We start from the raw sequence: 14,554 nt of genomic DNA on the forward strand, positions 1-14,554 counted from the left end.
TGGGTGTGCTTTATTCGTTGATTGGTTCCATTGCTGGATCTGCTATGTATCTATCTAAAGATCTAGTTAAAATTTCGTGTTTTGATGTGCATTAGCAGAGAACTCTATTTCTGTACGAATTAGGGTTTATATGACTCATGTATGCCTCGATTATCATTGTGTTTTGTTTTTCCTAGTTTGATCACGTCGGCTCTCAACAGCTTATAAATGGAAATTTATCCGTTTTTTGTTCTTCCACCTGAACTTTTTGTTTTATACCTCTTTGACATTTTGTAGCTTCAATTGCATATGGTTTTGGGCTTATGGTGAATTTTGAGGTGCTTGTTTTCAACTTGTTGATGCCATAATCATCAAGAACTGAAGTACTATAATGGTCTTTAAAAGTCATAACTCTGGAACCAGTTGACCTTACAAGGATTTTTTACAATAATTATATCAGGTAGGAGTTTTGTTCTGACATAAATTTACAATATATACTTATCATTTCACGCTGTAACCAAACATTCATTTTTAATAAGAACCTGTAAATGTCTAGAACCTTTACTATTCAGAGTTGATGTTCTTATGCTTCATAGACCAAGAGCCTTTATATCCCTTCTTATCACGTTTTCCTCATTGTCTGTGCTAGTGTTGTTCCGCATAAGTGGGATTGAAAGCATGTGTATCTTACCATTGCATGGTGAATAAGGGGCCCTTTGATAACAGCTGAAATGGCTGAACTGAATAACTTAGTGCTTTGTCATTTAGTGGATAAAATAATTAAATAATAAAATATTCTAAGGGTATAGGAGTCGGCCCAATTTCAGCTTCAGTCATTAAGGAGCTCTCAACCTCCTAAATGACACAAAGCTAAAAGTCTTTTTTGATTGGTAAGTATGAAATAATGTATAGGAAAAGCGAGGGGGAAGAGCAAGATGTATAAGGAAAGCACTGCAGGGTTGCCTCAGGAAAGCTTTAAAGCCAACTCCATTCCATCATACAAAGAGATTGTATGAATTCCTGCTCAGCCTGCTAGTATGTTCTAGTAGATATGAGAACATGGTTTTATGGCTAGGACTCTAATCTTGTAGGTATGGAATAATATATACCTGACTTATATATTTAATCTTGTAGGTATGGAATAATACTCTAATCTTGTAAATATGAGAACAAGGTTTATTACTTTCTTTGCCTTCTTATTATTGCTTTTCTATCTTGAATTTTCACACCGCTAATCCATTTCCATGCTTTTTCATTGCTATCTATTTGGGTCCCATCATTCCATTGCCAAATTTCTTATTATTCAATCCCTTGACTTGTTCTATCCCTTTCTTAGATTCAGTCTGGGAAATGGTAACCAAACCATAGTTTGGACTAATCTATGGTGGGGTAGAAAACCTCTCAAATAAGCTTTGTCATCTCTGTTAAGGTTAGCTCAAGATAATTAGGCTCTTGTCTCATCCACAATCCTTCTTGAAAACCAAAGTTTCTCTTACAATTATTACTTCAGAAGAGCTTTGAAAGAACCTGAAATTTTTGAAGTCTCTTCCTTGATCTCCTAGCTTGCAGAGGCCTATATATCTCACTCTATCTCAGATAGGGGTGGCCACGAGCCGAGCCTTTCATGAGCTATTCGAGCTCGGCTCGTGAAAAGCTGCCGAATTTGAGCCCGATATATAGGCTGGTTTGCTAGTTGAGCTGGGCTCGAGCCCAGTGAAGTTCGGCTCATGAGGCTCGTGAGCCTAATACTAAATAACTAATTTTTATTATATATAATAATATTTTTATTTTTTATGTATAATAGTAAATAATTTTTATAATTCTTATTTTCTTGTATGTAAAATAAAAATAATTTTTATTATTTTTTGTATATATAATATTAAATATTTTTTATAATTCTTAATTTTTTGTTTGAAAAATAAAAAAAATAATTTTGTAGTTATAATTTTTATTTTTCAAAAAAACTTGGCTTAATAGTCGAGCTCGAACTTGCAAGCTATGAACCAAGCTGAGCTCGAGCTCAAGCCTCTAGCTCGAATCAAGCTCGAGCCTGATACTATTCTTGTGAGCCAAGCTCGAATAGCCAAGTATTTAGCTCGGCTCGGTTTGAATCCACCCCTAATCTCAGATAAACTAGCTTGGTTCCTCACCTCTCCACCATTTTGGACCAAACAGGATTTGGCTCTTTTAAGTTCCCCCTAGAGTCTCCTTTGTCATTTGGGAGGTTGCTTGGGAGAAATTGAACATTTGTTACAACCTCTAGAAGAAAAAGAAAAGGAAAACTTATATTTCCCCTCGTGTTTGCATTATGTGCCTTAGAGATGGGGAGTCAATTGGCCACTTGCTCATTAGGTGTGATCATGGTCTGGGCTAGACCTAGGCATTGGGCCTATGCCATTAAATATACTATATTTCATTATGTATAGCTTTTTATATGTCCAGAAATTTGCAGGCCTGGGCCAGGCTGGGCCTGAACACAAAAACCTTGGCTTGAGCCTTGGAGATCCTCAAAGAAAATTAAAAAAGAAACACTTGAAGATCCTCAACCTAGTTGCTGGATTTTGAAGTAGTAACTAGGGTTTTATACATGCATAGAACAATGAATGTGGGCACTTGGTAGCTGAGGTTGATTAGGTACCTTGTGATGCCTCAGCATCTTATACCTTGTAAATACAACATTTTTATCACACTAATAAAAGTGAACAGTTTTTTTTTTTTTTATCAATAACAGAAATATTTCATTGATATGGAAGCAGATTAAGCATTAGTACAACAAGGAGAGATAACCTCTCTTGTCTCTCCCAAAAAAGAAAGAAAGAAGAAATTACAGAACAGTCCAAAACAGATTACTTCTTCCCACCACTTGTTTGGCCGACATATCAGCAAAGGAATTAGCATCCCTTTTTACCCATTGAAAACAGACCTCCAAGTCTTGTAACAAATTGTCTATTTTCCTTCTCCCATAGATATAATCCCATCATCCAGCATCCTCCTCCTTTTGCAGCCAATCTATAACCAATTTAGAGTCCTCTTTGATCATCAACAACAAATATTTTGAAAAAAAAAAAGATGCCAGAGTTAGGGTGTAAATTGGAAATTAAGAACTACACTACAGTTTGAGGCAATATTTTAAAAGTGCAAGGTGCAGGAAGAGCACAAGGGCCTTTTAGAGTCTGAGGTGCAAGGTGAGGCGTGTGCCTTTTCGAAAAAAGGTGCAGATTTTTGAAAAACTCAAAAAATAAAACAGTTATGCATAAAAAAATGAAAACCTGAATTTTAAAGAAATTAAATGTTCTAAAAAGCCTGTTTACTCAAATTAAAAACATAAGCATAATATACAAAACATATTTAAAGTGAAAATGTGGAAGTGAAAGCAAACATATGTGGATTTTTGCAAAGTGCTTCAAGCACTCAATAATTCAAGCATGCAAAACTTTCAATTTGTTTATTTGTCTCATAGTTGCATTACTTCAAGTAACTAGTGTGATGTTAAACATCTAGGAGATCGTCCCTTTGCCTCTATAGAGGCCCTTGAGGCAAACCCAAACAAGTCCATGTAGGGGATTGGGGTAACACCCTCAACCTAAATTTTTGTCTTGTTTATATAAAATGGCTGGTTTTGTAATTTTAGTCACAGTTTATTCTATTTAGGACTAGATCATATATTAGTTGTATTGTTGTTGCTTCTTTAGTGGAAATTTTGATACTTGAGATCCTATTTGTAAGAACTAAGGCTTCATGTATTTTAAAGGTCTTTCTTTTTTGTTTATTTTGAAAGTCAATAGACCATTACTTGATACAAACTGCAATAAAAGGTGATTTAAAAGATGATAACCCATTACAAAGGTGCAAATCACTTACGAAAAAAAAAGCACACACTGGGCTGAGGTGCAAGGTGCATGATGTATGCTTTTGAAAGGGGCCATGCCTAGGTTCAGGCAAGGCACATGCATTAGAATGCATCTTTCCTGTGCACCTAGGGGCACCTGGCATACCTTTTAAAACACTGGTTCAGGGTTGTCAAATAACCAACAATAAGACTAGAAAAACTTTGTGTTTTTTGGGTTTACAATTGGAACTAAATGGGCCAAGTTGTAGAAAAATTCAAGGGAAACTAAGAAAGATAATTGGGAATTTCACCCCCCCCTTCTTAAGTTGAACTGGTCTTACTACTCCCTGGAACAAAGTATTGGTGGAATTTCACCAGCAAGAATTGAGCATGTGGTTTTACCACAAAAAGAGCATGGAGAAATTTTTTGTTCAATAAGGCTATCTATTTATATCCTTAGGGTGGAATTTTATTAATCACAGTTTGCCCCAAATCCCATGGAATTCAGATTATAACCCCTAAGGAAATGGATATGCTTTCATTTGTGGAGTAGTTGCCACCATTTCAGAATGTCACATGTGCCCTTTTTGGTGCAACAGGATTGACTATAAGAATAGGAGCTTGTAGAATTTGCTGGTCAATTTGATTTCTACCCCCAAATTGTTCTAGTTGAGGACACAACTTAATAGATGCCTTTAGTTTAAGCCATCTATTTAAAGTGATACAGGGGTTTCAATGGTTTTCTCTGTATAGGACCGATTTTCCTAAAGAAAAATCAAGTACTTGGACTCTTTAACTTTGACTTAGATAGACACCTAAAAACTTTCTGATTTCTTTATTTCAATATAAAAGATTTTAAATCAATTAAAGAACTATTAAACAAAATGGAACTGTTTCTTTTTATTTTTTTGATGGGAAGCAGTTACTTTCATTAAAGATAATTAAACACAAATACAACTATCAACCACTCAATTATAGGGTGTTGACCCCATTGGAACTGTTTCTTAAACTAAAAAACAAAGTATAATATTGTGTACTCCAAAGTCAAAACAACATAGAAACCACTGGAAATAATGATATTCATTAAGTGACATTTTGGAGATCTCTCTCTCATATCATGTCTAGATGACATTCCTTGAAGCTTAACAATCAAAGCAAGTTACAGGCATTCTTGACATGACATGATTTATATGGAAAACCCATGATAATACAATGTCTAGAAATTAGAGTTTTTTTTTTCTTTTTTGGAAGAGGTAAAGTATTAATTCATTAGAAAAGAAAGGCAAAAAGGACCCATGTACAAGCAGAGGCTATACAATGGGAAACTACATAAAACATTAGACCACGGTGTTTTAAAAGTGCAAGGTGCAAGGTGCAAGGCAAGACACGTGCCTTTTTGAAGCAAGGCGCAAAAATACAAAAAAGCCAAAAAATAAAAAATGTCAGGAAATTCAAAAAAGTGCCAAAAAAATAAAAAATATTAAACATAATATTAATAAAAAATATAAACTTAAACTCTTAATTCTCTCACACAAGTCCTTTGTACCAAGCCCCTCGAGGCAAGCCCAAACAAGTCCATGTTAAGGTCTTAAATTCTTAATTCTCACACAAAAATAATGATTTTATAATTTTAATTGTCTTTTAAGAAGACATTTTATTAGGATGAACGAATGAACAGCATTAGCAAATAGGGGGTTCTCAGAGATTTGGTGAGCAAGTGAAGCGAGCAAATGTTGTTCATTCATTTATCCTAATAAAATGTCTTCTTAAAAGGCAATTAAAATTATAAAATCATTATTTTTGTGTGAGAATTAAGAATTTAAGACCCTAACATGGACTTGTTTTGGCTTGCCTCGAGGGGCATGGTCTGGGGGTGGCACCCCTGGCCCAGCTGCTAGGTTCAAAAAAAAAAAAGCGTAAAAATTTAAAGAGGCACACACCTGGGCTGAGGCACAAGGTGCATCATGTGCACCAGGCATGCGCCTAGGACTTAGGTGAGGTGCATACCTTAAAATGCGTAGGTGCACCTTTTAAATCACTGAAACCACTATCCTATTTGTGATTACAAAAAGGTTTTCATAGTGAAGGAGAGAATTAAGGGGAACACTGTCTCTGGATAGGTGTGCTGATGACTAGGATAACAGTTTCCCAACTATTTTCTGCCACACTTCCTCCTCTTGACAGCCTTTTCTGCGAAAGAGCCTTGAGTTTCTTTCCTGCCATATCGACAAGGAAACTGCTCCTGGGACCAATTGCCATAGAATTAGTGCATGAAGACTTCAGTGCTACTAGATGAAAAAAGAAAAAAGAAAAAAGAAAAAAGAAAAAAGAAAGACGATTCAACTCCCAAGCTTGGTGTTGGCTGCATAGCTGGGCTCTATTCTGACAGAAGCTAGTCTCCAGGCACCTCATTGTTGATCACTTTTGTAATATCATTTGTGAGAATAACATCTTCGCCACAGCATTAATTCGCCACCAAGCCTTAGCTGACTACATTAATTTGCTTTATCAGGGTTTACAGCTTCAATTTTAAGTGAAACTTCTATCATTCAGAAATTGAAAATTTTGTGGAAAAATTTTCCAGAAATTTGAAATGGCACAAAAGTTTCCAATTTCAAAATTTCCCAGAAATTTGAAATGGCACAAAAGTTTCCAATTTCCAGTTTAGTGGAAATGGACTTTTTTTATGTAAAACTTTGGAAAATGTAATGTTGACACTTGACATGATTAATACTTAGTACCAATTACCAAAATACAACAGAAGTAGTCTATCCATAAAAAAAATATATATACAAAAGTAACATATATAATGTATGTGGCAAGCTAAGGAACAATATACTCATTCATGGTCATATAGGGATGCATTGACAAATAGAAAAATATTTATACAGATTTGGTTAACAGAATAAACTCTTAATATCTATTTTTTCTGATTCTCATATTCCTTGTGTTGCTTAAATAATGAGGACAATGTTTTGCAGAGTCCACAAGCATCTGTGACACCTTTTCAGATTTTGGGAGGTGAAGCTCAGATAGTTCAGGTACTTGGTTCAAAATGATCACTGTACTATTGCAATTGTTACTTATGCCTTTTCTGTGTTAACTCATGGAACCGATAATATCCTTTTTATGTTCCTGGTTTTTGGTAAACAGATCATGTTAAAACCACATGAGAAGGTTATTGCAAAGCCTGGTAAGTATCCTGTATTGTTTATTCTGTTTAGAATATGAGTAATATGGGAAGTAAATATATGTTACAATGAATTGGCCAAACCTTGTCTTGTCTACTTGACTTCTGATAGGACTTAGTTTTGAGTAGTTAATAAATTTATTATTTTATCTGCTTTCTGGTTCAAGCTAACTATCTAATCTTCAAAATCTTTTAACTGATTTATGTTCTATTGGTCCTGAACCTGATTGTGTTCAAATTATGCTACATTAAATCCTTTTCATATTGGACGTAATAGCAAATCCTTGGTCATAAAAGGAGAAAATGTTGACATTGATAAAAAAAAGGAGAAAATGTTGACCATGGAAAAAGATACTAAAATGGTAAATATATTTATGAGCCTTGGTTTCCTATTTTAAGTGGACAAGCTCTACTTCTCAAACAATCTGTTCACCTAATTATTTTCTGTTCAGCTCTCTTTTGCCAGTAATTTCCTATTTGGTATTCTTTGTCTAAATTGCAGATTGTAACTAGACATTTACAAAAGGAGGTCCCATGGTGTATCATGTTTGCTGATGGTATAGTATTGCTGGACAAGGCAATACCATGCCATGGATAAGGCTAACGATGGGCTGAATGAAAAGGTAGAACAGTGGAAGATGCTGTAGAATTAAAACTTTCCAAGACAAGTTGGATTAAGACATAAAACATGTTATGTAATTTAGTCGAAATACTAGTAATAATGTTGGTTCAATTAAGACTTATAATCAGGAGATACATCAAAGTAACCACCTCTGATACCCTGGATCAGTCATCCGTCATGAAGGAGAAAATGAAGAGGATATTGCCATAGAATTAGAACAGGGTGTTAAAATGGAGAGGTGCATGTGGTATGCTGTGTAACTGGCATATATCAAGGAGACTAAAAGGAAATTTTTAATAGTACAACTATAAGACTAGCATTTTCATATAGATATGTGCCCCAAGCAAAAAAGTGAAGAAGAGAGGAGCAATGATTTGCCTAAAGAAACAGCAATACACTGCTAACCCCATTCCAATATGATCAGTGCTGTACAAAGCCACTCTGGAATTAGCAACAAGGACAACTCCCAGCCTATGCCTGAGGCAGCTTGTTCAGTCAACACAATAAGTTGATTCTGTCAGAGTAAGGCTCGTTATGAGTAGGTTGTGGAAAGATAAATTGGTTTCAGAGAACAAGCATCTCATTGAGATTTGGATCTCCAATGCACCCTGGATTTCTGTCTGTCTGTCCCCCCCGGCTCTCCCTCTCCCTTTCCATGTATTCAGCTGTGAGAGGGATGATAGAGGTGGATTGCAAGTTGTAGCATCAGTCCTCTGACCAAGTACTCAAGGGAAAAAATGACTGACAAAACATTTTTTTATGAGAGTTAAGTGTCATTTTAAAAGGAGGGCACTTTTGAGGGAGCTTAGTCATGAAATGAGTTCAGAAATTGGAAGGTTAGGACATCTGCTGAGTTGGAACTATTATACTTGATGCAAGGAAAGAGGGGAATCAGAGGAATAAATTAGCAAACTTCAGGCTCTAGAAGGCAGTAGGGTATGCCTTCCAAGGTTAGATTGATTCTTCTGATACCATTATGATAATCAGCATTCAATTGTTTATTGATTAAAATAAGTTGCTGATTCTTAACAAAAAAAGTTGCTGATTCTAATGAAAACACTAAAATAGCAACTAAAATGTTATGGTAAACTATTATAATCTAACCTAACACTAAAAATATAGTTCCAAGCAAATCTAATTAACTCCTCATCTACCTGCAATGTGACATACCTGAAATAACATGTTGTACCTTATGTTCACCTTATCATGGTATAATGTTGATTCTATCTCTTGGGAAGGGATGATGGTGGAGGGGCTCCTCCTGCCTGCAATTACTTGTTGAGATCTTATAAACTGTATGGCAGATAAAGGACATTACATAGGTCTTCCCTTTGTTTCAAACTATTAATTGTTACTTCTTAAATGAAGGTGCCAGTGATTGGAATCTGCTGTCCTTAAGATTATCCTTCTGATGCTTTACAAAATCTTGTAGGTTCCATGTGCTATACATCAGGGTCCATCCAGATGGAAAATGTTTACCTCCCAGAAAATGAAGGAGGTATGTGGCAATGGTTTTTTGGAAGAAGTGTGACTAGTGTATTTCTTCTCAATCCTGGTCCAAATGATGGATTTGTTGGAATAGCTGCACCTTCTCTTGCGAGGATACTACCGGTCTGTATTTACAAAACATGTCAGTTTTAGTTAGTGATTTGCATTGTTAAATTATGCATTTTTCTGCCAAAATTGTTAGGGTCTTTTAGATTAGGCACTTATGATACTTGTTTCTGGGATGTGACTAATTGCAGTAATTGTTGTTCAATCATTTGATTTGTGTTTTATCTATAGATTGATTTGGCAATGTTAGGCGGCGAAATTTTATGCCAGGTAGAGTTGATTCTCCGACACCAGGAAATTTGATAGAGCTTGTTTGTCATAATATCTTGTTTTGCTGTGAGCAACTTGATTTAGATATTCCTTCATTGTCTCTTGTTAGTTTAATTACCTTTATTGACCTTTTCTTAGTGTCGTATTCAGTGTTTATTTTACTTCATGGGTATGGTTGTTGTAGCCAGATGCGTTTCTTTGCTCGGTCAATGATGTGACTGTAACTAACTCTGTTGATCATAGACCCCGTAATGTTGTTGCTGGTCCAGAGGTGAGATCATGGCTGCATTTCCTTCTTTATATTTCTTAACGCTTTAAAAAAGTGGGGAGCAGCATGTAGTTGACCTTATGCTGCCTCCTAATTTATGTCCTTCGCTTTATTTCTCATCCATTAATTTTGAATTCTCAATTCAGTATGGTTCTGTCCATCTGTTTGATTGCGAAGTTGATGTTGTAGGGAATACTGAGACAGAAGCTGTCTGGCCAAGGGCTTGCTTTCATAGTTGCTGGTGGATCTGGTAAGAATTCCTTTCCTCAATCCTGTTTCTTTCTTATGCAACAATATTCTGTTTTCTAGAATTAGGTGAAATAGAAAACCATCTCATATTCATGACTGATATTATATTCTATAAGCTGAATACAAGTTCCCCAGACAGGAACGAACTTAAAAAATTAAGAAAAAAATAGTATCCCCCCACCAAAAAAAGGTGCCAGAGCTATTGGCAATGTTTTTTTTTTTTTTGATCAGTAACCATCAACTTTCATTAGTTAAGAGTAGAAATTATTTAAATACAAAGGTGGGGAGAGGTAAACTCTCTTAACTCTCTCCCAAAAATAAAATTACAATGTAGCCCAAACCAAATGACTTCTTCCCACCCCTTGTTTGGCTAGTGCATCTGCAAATGATTTGGCATATCTTATAACCCACTGCATACGCACTTCCATTCCCTGAGTTAACCACTTGAGTTGTCTCTGTTCATTAATTTATGTCCACATCCCATTGTTTGCCTTCTTTGTCCAGCCAATTACCACTTGTGATTCTCCTTCAATGATCAACCTATTTATATTTAGTTCCTTAGCCTTTTTCACCCGCTCTAGCAAAGCCAGAATTTCTGCTCTCAGTGAATCCCCAAACCCAATTGGTCCTGAATAAAGAGCTATTACTGAACCTGCCTCTGATTTGAAAACGCCACCAATCCCTGATGGCCCTGGGTTTCCTTTGCTGCTCTCATCAAAGTTGAGCTTGATAAAGCCTTCCACCGGGGGATTCCATAAAGGATGAGTTATGATTCTGCTAGGAGCTGAGGCTGCTATTTCCTGCCAATTGTTCACAATGGTCTCTAGGGGAATGTCATGAAATATGTTTACTGTCTTTACCCACTGAGCCACCCTCAATGTAATCACCTCTATGATTGTCTCTTTGCTTCTTTCTTTTCAGAAAATAATCTTTGGTTCCTTTCCTCCCAAATTGTCCAACAAACTGCTGCCCTGGTGCACCTCCACATTATTCTTCCCCTCTTTTTGGTTCGGCTACCGACACAGTAGATGAAGAGGCTTTGAATGCTTAAAGGGGGAGTCCACCTGCAACCAAATAAAGAAAGAAATCACTCCCAAATAGAAGAAACAAAAGGTCAGGAGAATAGTAAGTGAAAGCAAAATTCACCATTGGCTTTACAAAGGGTACACCAGTTTGGGGACAAGCACCAAAAAGGCTTTTTTCTTTGGATTTGATCACAAGTATTAATTCTTTTCAGAGCTATTTCCCAGCAAAGTGCTCCAACCCTAGGAGGGACCTGTCTCCCCCACACCTCTATAAAAGGAAAGGGAATGACAGGAGTAGGAGAAGGTTGAGTTAATGTATTGAAAAAAGAGGCACAAGTGAAAGATCCAGAAGAGGAAAGGGTAGGGTCCAAGAAGACCTTTTGAAGTACCTGAGCCAAGGATGACACCACATCCAACTCTGATTCTCTAAGACCTCGTCTAAACCCCAGATCCCAATTTAGGTCAGGCCTTGATACAAAGGAGGAAACAAAGGTTGTGGCATGTTTATTCTTGTACCTTGAAAGGTAGAATAAGGAAGGGAATTGGTCTTTAAGTGGTGCTTCCCCCACCCATACATGTTCCCAAAACCTTACCATATTCCCGGAACACAAATTATACTTGACAAAGGTAGAAAACAAGGAAGGATGGTGTGAATAGCTTTCTAAGGTGCTGCAAAGGTTGCTCGAGCTGAATTCCTGCATCCCAACCATCAGCTGCCAACCCATGTATGCTCTTAATCACCTTTGTCCACAATTTATCCCGATCTATCAGGAATCTCCACAACCATTTTCCCAACAAAGTCAGGTTCCTCTTCTGAATGTTCCCAATTCCTAAACCCCCAAACACCATACTTCTACTTGCCAGTTCCCATCTAACCCTATGGTCCCTCTTTTCCTCTCCAAGCTCCCACAAAAAATCTCTCATTAACTTCTCTATCCTTCTACAAATCCTTGTGGGCATCCTAAAAACCGATAGGAAGTAGACAGGAAGATTGGACAAAGTTGATTTGATTAAGGTTATTATTCCACAAAGAGAGATAATTCATTTTCCAAGAAGCTAGCCTTTTTGAGAATCTGTCCACCACCAGGTTCCAAAAATTCACACTTCTAGGGTTGCCCCCTAGAGGTAGTCCCAAGTAATTCAGTGGCCACTAGCATTCCTCACAACCCAAAATTATTTCACATTCTGATACCTCTCTATCTTCCATGTTAATGCCTACCACACAGCTCTTACTGAAGTTAATTTTCAAATTCGACATTTTCTCAAAAATTTGAACCAACTCCTTCAGATTCCTCACCCAATTTAGATAACCTCCCTCACAGAATAAGATGGTATCAGTGAGTAATAGGCACTCTTTCTCTTCTCACTCTCCAGCCTCTCACCAAACCCTTTGAATCTGCTCTGTGGATAAGGATACCTAGCATTTCAGCTACTAGGGTGAAAAGGAAAGGAGAGAGGGGGTCCCCTTGTCTAATACCTCTAATGGTTGGAAAGTGATCCGCTACTGTACCATTTACTAGAATTGAGTAGTGACATGTACTTATGCAGCCTTTAATCCACTTGCACCACCCATCTCCAAAGCCAAAGTTCCTCATCACTTCCAATAAGAAATCTCAGTCCACCAAATCATATGCTTTCTCTAAATTTAGCTTACAAATCAAACCTTTCTTTCCAGATCTTTTCAGCTCCTCCACACTCTCATTAGCAATGAGAATTTGATCAATGATCTTCCTATCCATGACAAAGGCACCTTGATTTAAGGAAATAATAGAAGGAAGCACTAACTTAATTCTTCTTGAAAGCACCTTAGCAATGATTTTGTAAAGGCTATGGACCTGATTGATGGGCCTAAAGTCTTTTGGTTGGATTACCTCTGCTTTCTTTGGAATCAAAGCAATGAAGGTAGAATTTAATCCTCCCCCTTCTAAAAAATTCATCAAACACCTTTTGTAAATCCTTAAACTAGACAGGGCTAACTGTGGAAGGGGACTCCTAGATGGTTGTGGGGTGGCTGAGATAAAACAAAATGGTATCTTTGACTTCCAGTCTTGTTTTGAGGGAGATTAGACACTTGGATGAGGAGTTGAACACCATCTACAATTGGACCGCAAGGCTTGCCAACCATATGGCAGATGGGTTAGCAAACAGAGGGGTGAACAGGAATCACATGTATTGGGGGTTGGTCCCCCAAGGGGAATTGTAAAGAACTTGGGTGTGGCTAGTGAGATTAGGCCAACTAAGGGGTGCAAAACAAATCTATGTATATAATACTCTTTCATATCATTCTAATATTTGGCGGTTACTATAAAAAAATGGTATGCACAATAATAGTGAGTGCACCTTTGTCTCAAATGCACAAATGAACTTAAAAGCTTTCAAGAACCAAGATATTGCTTTTACCATTTCCAATTTAAGTCTCCTAAATTTAAGATCTGATCAGTAAATCCTGACCTGGTTTTCTGTCATTGGATCGATAGAATAACAATAAGACCTTCACTTAAATGTACCAATAGAATACGTGCAGGACGTGGAACTAATGATTATGGTGTTTAGACTGTTGCCACCTTTCCCATGTTGCACAGGTAGCTCTGGGTGTTCTTATTTCAGTTTTCTGTAATATCTATGCTACCTACATTTAGTTGTATCACTGCCTTTAACTTCTTAGCCTGTAATTACATTAGGTAGAACAAACGCATGAATATCTCTTTTTTTGATAGTAAAAAAAGTTATTCACATTTTTTGATAGTAAAGACAAATTTTCATATTTTTGTTATATGGAAAAGAAACATGAATGTCTCACGACTTCCTAATTAGTTTTATTTGGAAGTTTTCTATACTCTGAATTCCCTCCTGTTTGAACTAACCTTTGGATAACTCTGGGACTTCAATTTCTGTAGTTGTACAGAAAAATCTTGATGTTGGTGAAGTACTGGTTGTTGATGCCTCTTGTATTGTTGCCATGTCTGCTACCATCAATTTCCAAGTCAAATTCTCTGGCCCAGTGAGGCGCGCGGTATTCGGGGTGAGTTGCTTTCTTCTGCTCTCTTTTCTTTATTTTTATCAGCCTTATATTTTTAAATTGCATGTCATAATTCATTGAATTGTTTTTATGGAGTGATTTGGGAGCATCTCATTTCTGATAAGAGAGTGTACCAGGTTGAAATTGTAACCCTAATAGCTGCAGGAAATTGGTGATGTAGGACTAGCTCAGTTGTAGTCCTTAGAGAATGTTGAATGGTCTTCTTTGATCAGAATAAGAGAGAAAATAGGGAGAGAAAGAACAGAGAAAATACCTGGGATCACTCACAGAGTGCCTAGAATCACTCACCATAGTTAGCATAGGCTGAAGAAAATTCAATATATTTCATTCCTTTGTGTAAAACGTTCATACATAATTATAGACTCTAAACTCATAATAATCATAGGAGTCAAACTATTACACTCATAATCGTTTTAGGATTCAAACTATTAGACTCAATAATCCTAGTAAGACTCGAACTAACCTGTCATATCCTATTTCAATTCAAAGAAGACTCAATAACTCTAGTCCTACTTATGCAATGACTCT

The 14,554-nt window shown here is 36.7% G+C and overlaps 1 protein-coding gene across 10 annotated transcripts in view; it reads left to right on the forward strand.

The window, feature by feature from the left end:
• The window catches only part of LOC148879213 (uncharacterized), a 30,973-nt gene that overhangs the window by 803 nt on the left and 15,616 nt on the right, over nucleotides 1–14,554 (forward strand). For 4 of the 10 annotated variants that reach the window (XM_088960673.1, XM_088960676.1, XM_088960677.1 and 1 more), the window contains exons 3-9: nucleotides 6,790–6,849; nucleotides 6,962–7,001; nucleotides 9,053–9,231; nucleotides 9,406–9,444; nucleotides 9,629–9,715; nucleotides 9,902–9,962; nucleotides 13,884–14,008. In XM_088960673.1, the coding sequence (XP_088816799.1) occupies nucleotides 6,790–6,849; nucleotides 6,962–7,001; nucleotides 9,053–9,231; nucleotides 9,406–9,444; nucleotides 9,629–9,715; nucleotides 9,902–9,962; nucleotides 13,884–14,008 (591 nt within the window). Of the gene's footprint in view, nucleotides 1–6,789; nucleotides 6,850–6,961; nucleotides 7,002–9,052; nucleotides 9,251–9,405; nucleotides 9,445–9,628; nucleotides 9,716–9,901; nucleotides 9,963–13,883; nucleotides 14,009–14,554 lie in introns of all 10 variants that reach the window. The other 6 variants (XM_088960678.1, XM_088960681.1, XM_088960679.1 and 3 more) reach the window with 2 other exon arrangements.

Source organism: Nelumbo lutea, chromosome 1, assembly GCF_056320005.1.
Source record: "Nelumbo lutea isolate HS-2025 chromosome 1, American lotus-T2T, whole genome shotgun sequence".
NCBI classification, from domain to species: domain Eukaryota; kingdom Viridiplantae; phylum Streptophyta; class Magnoliopsida; order Proteales; family Nelumbonaceae; genus Nelumbo; species Nelumbo lutea.